This window comes from Melanostigma gelatinosum (genome assembly GCF_949748355.1).
Source record: "Melanostigma gelatinosum genome assembly, chromosome: 14".
NCBI lineage: Eukaryota > Metazoa > Chordata > Actinopteri > Perciformes > Zoarcidae > Melanostigma > Melanostigma gelatinosum.
This window is the reverse complement of record NC_136647.1, coordinates 8,585,094-8,598,342: the sequence shown is the minus strand read 5'-3', so window position 1 is coordinate 8,598,342 and position 13,249 is coordinate 8,585,094. Positions and strand designations below refer to the sequence as shown.

At 40.1% G+C, this 13,249-nt stretch overlaps 1 protein-coding gene across 1 annotated transcript; it reads right to left on the bottom strand.

The window, feature by feature from the left end:
* Nucleotides 1–713: 713 nt before the first annotated feature.
* Nucleotides 714–8,583, bottom strand: il13ra2 (interleukin 13 receptor, alpha 2). Its single transcript, XM_079283022.1, is given in 11 exon segments — nucleotides 714–1,371; nucleotides 1,373–1,420; nucleotides 1,626–1,734; nucleotides 4,970–5,117; nucleotides 5,885–6,039; nucleotides 6,219–6,403; nucleotides 6,787–6,907; nucleotides 7,012–7,168; nucleotides 7,793–7,944; nucleotides 8,140–8,249; nucleotides 8,469–8,583. Coding segments are annotated over 10 exon segments (1,191 nt in total). The 5' UTR covers nucleotides 8,219–8,249; nucleotides 8,469–8,583; the 3' UTR covers nucleotides 714–1,334.
* Nucleotides 8,584–13,249: the final 4,666 nt, after the last annotated feature.

Below are 13,249 nucleotides of genomic sequence, written 5' to 3'. Positions count from 1 at the left end.
CATATAAATAAATAGAAACCCATCCTGCTTCTTCCCTTACACTGCTGTTTCAGTACGTCACAGTTGGAAAATACGATTATTTGCTGTTGTTTTAACATCTGATGTTACACCTGGAAACCAAAGATGTATCTCTTCACTGTTTGAAATGACAGAACACTGTATGAAGTTTAAATGACAGAACACTGCTTACTATAGGAATTCCAAGCACTCATTACATTTAATTTCATATGGAACTGAGAAATTGAGATTGTTGTTCCACAGCTAGTATTGAGGTTGATTTTTGTGAAAATGCAGCGAGACAACTACAGAAACATTATGCGCATATTGCAACCGAGTGTTATCATTGTTCCTGTTTATACTACTATATCGTAAGGCGTATATATACAACGGAGAATACAAATTGTATTTATAGGTATTTCCAGCTCTTTCAGTCATGACAGACAAGTTTAAGCAGATGTTAATTATATATATATTCACAGAACCATTCCTCTAGTTACCTCTAGTCAACAGACAATACAAACATGTTTTATGTTAGTGATGAGTTTTCAAGGAAAGGATTCAACTAGGAGAAGATCAGATTCAACTATATTGTCAATGCCTGAAAAACACACTGTGACACTTTCATTAAGTCGTTGTATCCATTTAATATCTTTTAATAAACAGTCTTAAAGTAATTCACAAAACTACAACTCATAGTGCCTTCAACAGTACGCTTTATTTGAAATAGGCAACACAATCAATCAGAAAAAACACTGCTGATGTCCAGTGTCTTGGTAGACATTTGGTTCATACAAAAATCTCATGAAGTAAACCATACACCCCAAAATACCATTAATTAAACAGTATACTCATGTTAAATACAATACAAAGCACAAATCCACTTCAAACACATTCTCCTGGTACACTGGAATTAGACATGGTAATACAATACTCATTATTTGAACTATTTGGCAAGACTTAAGGCAAAAAGCAAACCATTTAACACAAAAAAAGACTTCAAAATAGAATTCTATATTATTTCTCCACAACATGGAAGTCGGTCATTGCTCACTGAATCAGCTGGAAAGTGTTTTGGCAAAAACAGCCAACCATGAAAAAAACAACAACAATCGTAAAAAATACAATTCCAGTTACATTTCCTGTAAATTCAAGCCTTTGCTAAATAAAAAGCAAGCGCAGTGCATTATGTTGGATTCATAGAATACTGTTTTGTAACACGTAGCCTATGAAGTAACCTGCTGGAGCCTTCAGCCCAACAGGTTTAATTCTACAACAAAACATTCAACAGAGGTGGCGTGTTTGAGAGCGATGAAGGTGCACGTTTTCTTGTCTTCTTAGGCCTCCGCCGCCGTGAGTACTGAATTTCTGGCAGAGGGTGGTGAGCAGAGAGTCCGGCTTCTTCACTTGTCTCGAGATCTTCCTAAAATGGAAACACAGTTTGCAGTGAGCTTATTTTCTCATTTTATTGTGAGTCCAAAAGCACCTGGAAGACGTTCATTTAACCCAAAACATGATACTTTCCTCAACCTAACCAAGTATGTTTGTTAACTAAACCTAAGCAGATTTCTGGCAGACAGCCCTGAAGGAAAACTTCTCCCATGTGTACTTTGTATTTATTTACTCACATTGCCTCCACACACAGCAACAGCACCAGTATGGCGATGATGGCAAGAGCGATATATACATAGATAGGTACCATGTCCCATCCTGGTTCAGGTGCCACTTCTTTCTTCTCTAAAGACAAAGCAAACACACACAATGTTCAGGTTACGTATTCCCTTCATCAATAAAAGCATCTGTCCATGAACCTTACAAAGACAAGTCAACTAAGATCTACAGAAACAACAATAGATTATCAATGCAATGTTGAAAATAAAGCAGGAGATCCCTATTTGGACATTTTATAGAACCACAAGTCATTTGGACCCATTTGTATTGCGTAAGCTTTATAACAGTATACCAGTTACAGTAAGAGACCGGCAAACAAATTGCATAAATATGAATGAATGAATGAATTTTATTTATATAGAACTTTTCACAGACAGTAGTATCACAAAGTGCTTAACAGAGCAGACATTTAAAAGCATAAAAAACACAATGTGACCCTAGGGTCAATAAATTATCTACACAGAGAAAATTAAAAAATTAAAGAATAAAATAAAAAATAAAAAATAAAATAAAAATGTAAAACATATTTTAAGAGCAGGTCTAGGACATGGGTTTACTTTTACACAAACGCCAGCCTAAACAGGTGGGTTTTGAGCTGGCTTTTAAAAGTATCCACAGTATCTGCGAGGCGCAGAGTTGCAGGCAGAGCATTCCAGAGCCTCGGGGCCACTGCCTCAAAGGCTCGGTCACCACGGCTCTTAAATCGTGTGCGTGGGACTGACAGAAGACCTAGAGCGTTTGACCTGAGAGTGCGGGCGGGTGAATAGGGGCGAAGTAGATCAGCTACATAAGCCAGAGCCTGACCGTGAAGTGCTCTGTAAGTGATGGTGAGAATTTTAAACTGTATCGATGCTACAGGAAACCAGTGGAGAGATCGGAGTACGGGGGTGATGTGAGACCGTCGATTTGTTCATGTCCTCTGGAGCAATAACTAGGACCTCCGTCTTAGAGTCGTTGAGTTGCAAGCAGTTTTCTGCCGTCCAGTCTCTGATGGCATTGACACAGTCCAGGAGCCTAGTTAATGTGAATGCCTCGCTGGGTTTGAATGACAGATGAAGTTGGATATCGTCTGCATATAAGTGATAGGACACATTATAGCTTTTTATGATCGGTCCCAAAGGTAACAGATAAAGGGAAAATAACAGAGGCCCCAGAACCGAGCCCTGCGGTACACCACAAGACAGTGGAGAGGTAACAGACACAATTCATTCATTCATATATATAACATCACAATAAGACAATGAAGTCAAGCTAAGCAGAAATCACACACACTAATTAAAAGAGGCACAAATAGTATTAAAGACATCAGCAAGAAGAATATTAAAGTCCCTCAGAGGGATTAGCAGTTCATTCCAGTGGTGCAAGGTGCAGAGTACGAATACACTTCAAACTCAACTTTTGAATATCTCAGCAGCTAATTGTCTTTAATTAGCTTTCAACTTCATCATATAAATCCTGGAAAAGTGTGAGACGACCCTCTGCACCCTGCCTGCTTGTTTGGCTGCTTTCTTGTCAGGTACTAGAGGTAGAAGTAGCAGATGTTCATCAGCAAACACCTGGGCTCATCAGCAACACTAGCAACACCTGGGCCCTGTGCTCCTAAAGAAAATACCCTGTTTGAGCTCAGTTTACTGCCTCTTTCCTGCCCTAGACCCCCATTTGGTTTTTGGTTGGTATTTTGACTCATGTTTTTCCACTCATGCATGCATCCACCTACATTGCTGAACTTAATGATTACACATGCCACTGTAAGTTTAAGTTTTCCTCTTGTGCTTTTAAAAATAAATAAATAAGAATATTAAATTGGTTGTGTGCATCTCCCTCTTTTGTCATGTCCGTGTGGCCAAAGTGTGATAGCTGTCTTGAGTATAATGAATCAAACGGCACAGTGGTAAAATCACAGTGGTTTAAGGGTTGTGGCACCAGCATAAAGATACAGGATATTTCCATATTCCAGAGATAGTATCATGGTTTGTATAATGGTCTGTTTTGAAAGGACGAACCAGCTCTGTTCCTGTATAAGAATCCAATAAGAGTTTGACTTCATAAGTTTTGTAGGATTTAGTCACAAGGAGTCACATTAGGCAATGGAGAAAAAATAATCACTTAATTTGTGCATTTCAGTCCTTGTCCTCCAATTCCCTCTTTACCTGGAAGGCAGACAGTTTCAGTCGCTAGTGGTACATCCTTCTATTGAAGTAATTCAACACGAACTCAGGTACTTTTTTAAATACTAGATTTACAAGTAGAGACCTTAAGGTGCTTTAAGTGGTACACATTTCCACACAAATTTGAAATTAATAAAATTGCCCCAAACAAATGAACACAAAGTTCAATGTCGGCCACTGGATGTCTCATGTTTGAAGCTCAAAAAATACATTTGTGGTGCTGTTGCATTTATCACGTTTAAACCTCTCAAAATGATCATAACATAACATTTTGTTCAGGATGCTCCCAATCCTCAGATGCTCCTTCATCCTTCCTGATCTTGGCAGCATTAGTGTCTAAAAAAACCCAAAACAAATAGAGATAAATTAGAAAGGGCCATGATGTTGTGATGCTGTCCAATAGCCTGCAATTACATTGTTATTTTTGACACACCTGCTGAAGTGACATCAATTAGACGTTGGCATGTCAAGCAGATAATTATGCCACTGCCACAACATGTCGTTACATTTATGGCTCTCACAAATTCTAAAATCATTAAAAAAACATTTATTAAAGATATTTTTGTTGTATAGTATAGGATAAGGATAAGAGCAAAATAAAGTAAAATTAAATTTGACAAAAGACCAGAAGGCATGAAAATAATAATGTATTTGAAATAGATAGCCATATTGTACACCTGAATGCAATTTATGTTTTGCAATATAAAATAATAAATAATTAAACTTACTGTTTTATGATCACATCAGGGTCTTCCAGGACAGACTCCAAAAATATGTAGCTTATGAGGACTCATTGATGTAGAAACAAAACAGTTGCTTCATAGCTTTTTTTTAAAAATGTGTATACCTGGAAACATTTTGAATTAATCCTCCAGAAAAACCAGATTAAAAATAAATCTCAGGAATTTAAGGTGTCATATAAATTAGTTTTTTCAAATGTCTCCGTCTGTGGCACATTGCTACATATATCTCATGAGGACACCCAGACAAAGACTGACTGGGAAAGTTTCAAAATAAGCTTGACACTCAGATGAACGGATTTCATGGTGTAGAAATGATATTTTCAGGTTTTCTTCGTAATAACAAAAACAAAATACAGGTTTTACTGCAATGCTATTGGTAAACACCATTACCTGGGTGGCATGTCGGACGACTCCACTTGCTCCAAAAGCTGTTGGCTGCGCAATACTTGTGCAACTTGGACCGAACACTGAAGCAGTTTTTCTGATTGTCATGGTTGGAGGGCAGCGTTATGTTCCTCTGCCTCGTTGAAATCAGCTTCTGTCAACAACAAAAATGTGTAGAGAAGTGATTATAATACAATACAACCTTGAGTTAGAGAGTCAACACACATATCCCAATGCCTAAATCGACTTTAAGCTGCATTAATCGACATTTCTTTATTTAGTCTCATTTAGCTCACTCGTTTTATGGCACACTCGGTTCAGTCTCTCATTAACCCAGCTTTTAAAAACATTAGCTGTGATGCACCAAATTGCACTGCAGAAATTCTGGGAAACATTATTAGATATAAGAAGAAATTATGTGATGATGTATGTTATGCACTTGGGTTTTTGTTTCCTCCGTTTCCTCCTCGTGTGTCATATTTGGTTTCACTTCCGTTCTTGTGAGTTTTCCCGTCTTTTTGATTGTCTGCTCTGCCCTGATTAGTTTCACCTCTCCTCTCCTCACCTCCTGCTCTAACTTCCCTTGTTAGTCAATCCCTATTCATGCCACCTCAATTTCTTTGTTCTTTGCTGGCGCCGCATAAATTGCTGTCTGGAGTTTGGGTACCAGTTTTGCCTGTTACACCTGCCTGCTTCTGGCTTCTTTCATTTTATCTTTTAAGTGTACAAGTCTGCCTGCTTTGCCTGCAGTTTAGGGATTATGTGACTCTTCCCTCTATGCTTACATGCCTCTCACAGCAGCCGAATCCTGTTTTCTGCAGGTGGTTCTGCAGTACTTTTATCACTCTTGCAGCTGAACAATCGACAGATGTGGAAAACTATACTCCGAAACCCTGAAGCAGAAATGCTCATATTACGTACCGAAGCAGTTTTCCCATCAGGTCCCTCTTGTTTGTGTTCCACCTCCCATTCTAGACATTGTCCAGGAATGCTCCCAACTGGGCTTTCCCAGTGTAGTTGCAGCTGCTTGCCTGGACCTGATTGCAGATGCACCTTCTCTGTGGTTCCAGGCTTCACTGTATGAACATAAAACAAATGACGCCTGATTACAGATTGTGACAGGAAGCTGAGAGGTCAACAAATATATGTTGGTGAGCGGAGCAAGTAATGACCCTAAACACAGGGTAAAACATGAGGGCCATAATAATCACTATGCTCTCATTAAGTTTGCATGTTAAGGCAAACCTTCATGTACCGTGGTTTTGGATTTCCAAGGAGATGAATGTAGTTTGCAGGGGGCCTTCAGGAGAGGAGCCATTTACACAGAAGTTGATATCAGTGAACTCCGGGAGGGATTTTTCAGTGAAGTTGCAGCCGCTCCTGGTTCCGCCCGAGATAAGATATTTTGGGCATTCATCTGCCTGTTCCAGCCCATTGTGCCTTGGGAATAGACAAAACACATGCTTAAATGGGTGCTATCGCTCCATCCAGACAGTTTTGTTGAGAGTTGTTGAGGTTTGAAGATGTTTGCCGTATGACTACCATCATGTTAATTCTTCAAAGGACAATGGCCTTTATTTCTTATTATAATAAGATCTTGGCACTTAGGTAGATTTAAACAAATCAAGCAATCACCAACGTTGTTCAGGTTCATCCTCAGGGGATCTTGAAGGTAAATAGGATTTATCTGCTCAGGGCCATGGATGTCTTTACAAAATTTCAAGGGAATCCATCTAATACATATTTTGTTCTGAACCAAATAGGTGGTGCAACTGACCTCGGAGGAAATTGCTAAAGAGGACTTTGATGGGCCCGTAACATACCAGAAATACAGATTTTGCCGTGAGTTGGCAGGCATCTTTGGGTTTCCCCCCCAATTGCACTCCAGGTACTGCCTGTTATGGTACACGCAGACAAAATCCTGGACTGCAGTCCCCGCAACACCTTGAGGTAGGAAGGCCAATAAAACCAATCAATGACAATTCATACATTTTCCAAATATCTCATTCTGATGTATTTACCACCATTTATACACCTGGAGCACTGACCTGCGCTGGAAGGTTTCTGGACCAGTTCAGTGTAGCTTGTGCTCTTGATCATAGTGCCGTTGGTGCAGGGTCCACTCAGCAAGGTGTACACTCTCACTCTCACATCTTTCATCAGATCAAACTGGGCACTGTGCTCCGTCGTAGACATCCTGATAGCCTGCCAATCCAGAAACACAATCCCGCTATTCAGATTACAGTTTATTCATACATACTGCGCTCAAACATTCAACAGATGCCTTTGGACAGAAAGTTTGCGTCCCAATCTTCAATATCCACCAGAGATTTTATTCTGGGAAACCTGACGCTGTGTTCAAAGCTGGTTATTGTGGAAATTTGATGCCTAAAAGTCAATTATTACTTATTTGATCCAAACTTCCTGAATAACAAAGTTGCACAGATCACCTTGCGGGCGACAGGGTGCCCGCGGGCACCGTGTTGGCTACCTCTGAGAGAGTGAAGCAGCTGAAGTTTAACCTCTTGTACACGATTGGATACATCAGTTAATGTGCATTCTTTTCACGTTCCTTGTTTGGCATATAATTAAATAATCAATTAGGATTGTGTGAAGTAAAGCAGCTTCCATGGTGACATCAAACACGTCATTTAATTTAACTGTTAAATCTGGATCTTCATGTCTGGATCTCATACGTGGGTATGAGATGAACTGCATCATTTTAATTGACTCATGAACATAGCTGATAATATCACGCTATATTGATTATTTCTGGCATGAGATTAGGCAAGTTAAGAGCCTCTGCAAGAATTGAATGAAAGCACTTACATCCCAGCTGTTCCTGTATGTGTCGAAGTACTCCAGCTGATAACGTTTTGAGCACTCTGTCACATTAACCAAGCTGGCTGGGGGGCTCCATCTAATCTGGAGATGTCCAAAATGACCAGGGTCCAATATCACAAGGTCCTCAGGAGGATCCACTGCAAGAGGAAACCGAATGATTTACAGGGTGTCACCGTGTTTTTCTATTGAAAAGTATGTTTAGTATGACTGTTAATGCGCAATCTGCGTTGAAACAGGCAGCCTCTTGCACAAAAGAAAACCCGACACAAGTGATAAACAAGTGAAGAGTGGCATGCGACTCATAAATGAATAATTGACAGATCTGGACCAACCTGTAGGGCCATTGCAATGCGTGCTCTCGGGCCAGGTTATTAAGAGCAGCATCAGTGTTGGCCAGGATTTACTCGCCATTCAGATGTGTGTACGCGCTTTACAACCAAGACTGTGAAAAACAAATACAGATTCAAAAAAAGTTGTAGAAATGTAGAGAGTATATCGAATAGAAATGTAGGCTACTTTGTAATATATTTCTTAAGCATGAAAAAAATCCCCGAAAAAAGAAGACGTTAAATATAAAGAGTTTTAGAATGACTGATGTAATATTACATAAAATATTGCTGGAAGAAATAAATCTGTCAGACTTAAAAAAAGGTATACTTACGCGAGGAGGAGGCAGGTTCAGGGCTGCAGGGCACTGGCAGTGTTGGTGGTTTGACAGTGTGTGCTGCTCACAGGAGGCGTCTCGCTCTATTGAAGGCACTCGTTGAGTCATCCCATATCTGCATGATTAATGTATTTGTGTGAATACAAATATAATGTGCAGAGGAGGAGGAAGCTTAAGAGGGTGGAGACACAGTCCGCTGCTATTTTAAGAAAAGAGTATTCCTTTCAATCATGTTGGCTCTTGTGTGAAAGAACACACATGTCCACTTAAATCCTCCTTCTCTTGGCAACAGAAAAACTATATTAAATGAATCTTTTTTTTTCTGCGTTGTCAACCAATTTGGTAAGTCCAGTGCTTTTGTGCCGTGGTCCATATCCTTGTTATCGGCTAATTCTCACTGTCGCCATGGGAAAAGTTCATACAAATCCTTCATTCACACCTGTCAATTGCGATGAACAGTGTGGGTGAGGTCGATCGTAACGGAAGGTAAGCCACACCGTTCAGGTTATTCCAGTCAAGAAGCTGTAAACGACACTTAGGAAAACCCCAAAGAACAGAAAGGTATGTTGGAGGAGTCTGATGCATGCCTGGGCATGGGGGAGGAGCTACGATAACGTAGCTGAGGATGGAGAGAAACCAGGAAAAGCTGCAGGAACCTATAATTGTTAACTCATGGGTTTATGTGCATACATGTGTTCAAGTGCAGACTGTCTCATGCAAAACCAGACACACGATCCAATCCTAAACAACACAACATCGGAACTGGTTTAGCTTTAATGCCCAAGTTCAGCCTGAAATTACATTATTATGGTCATATTACCAGATCAACTCTTCAGGTGCAGCGATTTTTCTTCTTCTAATTGTTTTTGTGCTAAAACGGTGGCTTACAGTTCAGCTGGGTGGCAAAATAAGTGCGAACTAAGTGAAATATAAAATCTGTAAATGAAAACTAAAATCAGACACACAGACCTCATCCTCAACTCAGAGTGCCATCAACATTGAATGCATAAGAAAATGCTCCTGGGCCTCAAACTGCACACAATTATCGCTCTTCTCTTCCACGCTTTTGCACGCTATAATAACCTCATGGAAGAAAAAAACATCAGACATGCCAGCATAAACCTCTAAATGATCAATTATCTGCATTTTTCTGTTGGTGAGACATTGTGTTTTTCCTGGAAGTACGGTTATCGATTCCTGGGCACAAGTCAGTTTTTGAATTACAGTAAACATTCATCCAATAGATAAAACATACAATAGAAAACTGATTGCAGTGCATGATTGTCTCCGGTGATTTCTAAGCTTCTGACTCACTGACGTTCTTGTTTTGGACTTGGGTGGTTGGTTCCCATCCATTATGTGTCAGGACTGACTGTCTAACTCAGAACAACTTGTTTTGTCACAGTTCAGGTAGCGACAACTGGAACCAAATGCACACAGACATGCAGACTGTAGGCACATCGAGCAAAGAGCTCCAGTGGGCAGAGCCTGAGATGACGAGACAAGACAAGACTGAGCTGCAAAGAATTTGACTTTTATTTCATATGGACCACGTTTGTTTTTGTTTTTTTTGTAAGAAATCCCTGGACTTTATACAGATGATATGTACAGAGGTTGAGCTTCAGCCGCTCTGTATTCTTGCATGCATTTGACTTGTTTTTAAATACAAAAAGCGTACGTACATACGTTTGAATTTTCTTGGCAGTGTGGTATTTAGACATGACTCACGGATTCACTGTTTTCTTTGGATGAGATGATAAGATGAAGTGTTAAAATAAAAAAAATGACAGGTACAGATGAAGTCTGTCTTATTCACATACCCATATGAACAGCGAGAGATTTCAATCGCTACGATCATTCCTCCAGTTCACCCTGCCCTGAGGAAATCTCCCTTTAAAGAGTTTCCTGCGTAAAAGATGGGAGGCCAAAATCCCCAGTCCTGATTCTGTGGAAAAATACTTTGACGTTCAGCCAAAGCTAATCTGAGGCTTCAGCAGTTCTGAGCAAGACACAACAAGCGGGTATCATCTGAAGATAAGTGTTTTCAGTACAACATTCCCATTGTGTTACTATTCCTCTGCCACAGTTCAACAAAGAAACACTGTTTGTGGAATTTCACACGCTAACAGATACTGTTAGCTAGAAGATACTCGCTTGACTCTCGTATTAACTTTGGCTGAACCTGCTTTTTTGCAATGATTTCTTGACAGCCAACTTAAACTGTGTCAATGTACATCTGTACCACTGTTTTCATTCATAAACAGATAGATAGATAGAAATAATGTATGCCACTGCATGCGGTATTTCACGTTCAGTTTCTGCAAATCATAACACAAACCATCTGGATGCACCTCCGTCTCCATGCTGTGAGATCCACTATCTGTCTACAGCGGTGAGGCTTTTTGCTGAAACACTGAAGCTTGCAATCGGAGGATAACCCTCGTGATTTGGCACTTGGTTAATTGACAGTAAAACAATGAAAGCGCAGCTGGACATACGGTAGCGTATAAAGGTAAAAACAAGAGCAAGGCACCAGTGTCAGACATTGGACAACATAATTACATGAGTCTTTTGGCCACCTTAGCTGACAGACGTTGAATGAGTCATCTCACCTTTTACAGTGCAAAATACATATATCAAAGGAAGGAGGGTGAGGCACCACACTTCCATAAATCATATTTTATGTCTAAATTTATGCCTACAGCAATCACAACAAGAGCGATTGCTTTGCATTTTAGTCAAGTACATGCACGTCTGTGATGAAATGAAGGACTCAAAGGACATAAAGCTGCACAACATTCATTTGAATGCTATGCCTCATGCCCAAGCATGTTAGTGCATTTCACCACGGACAGACGAAGTTCTAGAGAAGACACAATGACACACTTTAATGCCTTGTTGTTCAGATATAGCGCCAGCCGGCGTCTGTAATGCTATCATATCGCTGTGCGCTACAAGTTTTGAGCAGCTTGTGTCTTTCTGCCTAAGACACAGGCGTGTCATAAGGCTGTGAGTATTTTACACCCGAGGCCTAAGAAACTGGATGCCATGTATTGTTTTGTATCTCTGTGGCATCTCTTCCTTGGAACATGACGGCACAAAGTCATTCAATACAGCCTGTTCAGAGAACGCGGAGATTCTTAAGTGTTGCATTTAGAGCTGGAACGCAAAAAGAGCTGACTCATGCAAAAATCTAAAGCATCCTCTAAGTACAGGGAGGAAAACTATAACTCAATATTGTAATTACTTAAGACTGCAGACAGAACAATGAACACAGCCAAGGCACAAGAAGTCCTGTTTTTAGATGTTTCAATGCGGTTTAACATGATGTTTGAGAACTTTCCGGGTGTTGAAGTGGCTTTAGGCACTGTTGTCCTCCAAGATGTTTCAGCTACAAAACAATACACTGTCAAAGCAGATAGACATTAACCGCCTTGCCTACTTGTTTCTGTTTTAAACATGGGGTTTCGTGTTAACTACAGGTCACTATAGCTGAACTAGCAAAGCCTTTGTAATAGCCACAGGTCATTCAATTCAATGACCAATGTGTCAAGGATAGCGGTCAACACAAGTCCTCAGAGGGCGGGACTAACAGTAACCTGGCAACAAGATTGATATTGCTCTGCAGAAATAACAACCCTTAAATAAGAAACAAATAACAAATTGAACAGATAAAAAGTGAACAACTTTATGAGGAAATGACAAACACTGGAAGGAATTTTCAGTTTAGAATACCTCTAAAGTCGTCTTTGTGAAGATGTTATGCAGGTACGTCTTATGCTGTCAGCTCTACTGACAAAGGCCGGCTTATCAACTCCCACACGGAGTGGTTGTCACGTTTTAAATACACGTGTTACAGATGTCACGCTATGCCGCTATGTGTTATGCAGACGATTCACAGAGGTATTAAGTTAAACACACAGGAAACACACGTGAGATCTAAATGTTCAGATGCACCACACCTGACCTGGTAGTCAGGGTGAAGATGACACAAAGCAACAACATATAAATAGAAAACAAAATGAATAAATACATAAATAATTTCCCTGAAATAATGGGTTGTATCAGAAGCCACATACAGCAGGGTGGCAGTAAGATAAGAGCGTGCCATGTGTAGAAGGTCTGCAGGAGCGAGTGCTCCTTTCGCCTCCACTCACAAACACGTACAGTGTGAACATGTTTCATCAGAGGTGGTGCAAAGGAATCAAATTCCAACGGCTTTGTGTCTAACATTGCAAACACAAGCTCTGAACTCTGGGAAAAATAAATGGCAATTGATGATTGGAAAGAAAGTATAAAAGCTTTAGAAAAGTCATACAGAATCATTTTCAATAACAATAACCTTGCGTGTTCAATGAAAAAAAGGCTAGAAAACAGGACCGTGGTGCTTCTGGCCACAGCCGAGCACATGTTCTCACAGTGGTCAAATGTCATGCAGGTTTGTATTGAGAAAGCATTTTAAGTATTGGTTTGTACAGCGGTTTAAATATGACCAAACTACACCAGAGTTTGAGGGAAAACGGGCAGCATGTCTACAGATGCATGACTTCCAGCAGGACAACGTCAAATCCCATTCTTTTTGCCTTCGCCATCAAAACGTCAACACCACTTATGAATCAGGTTTGGCTGCTGAAAAGCAGACACGGCAGAGAACCTGAAGAAAAAAAACGTATCAAATTCAAAAATGAATTTTCATGGGAAGAATAAATTCCACAAAAAGAAGAGAAACTCAAGAGTGTAAGAACCCCTTGAGGTCAGTCAGTGGATTGTACTCTTCA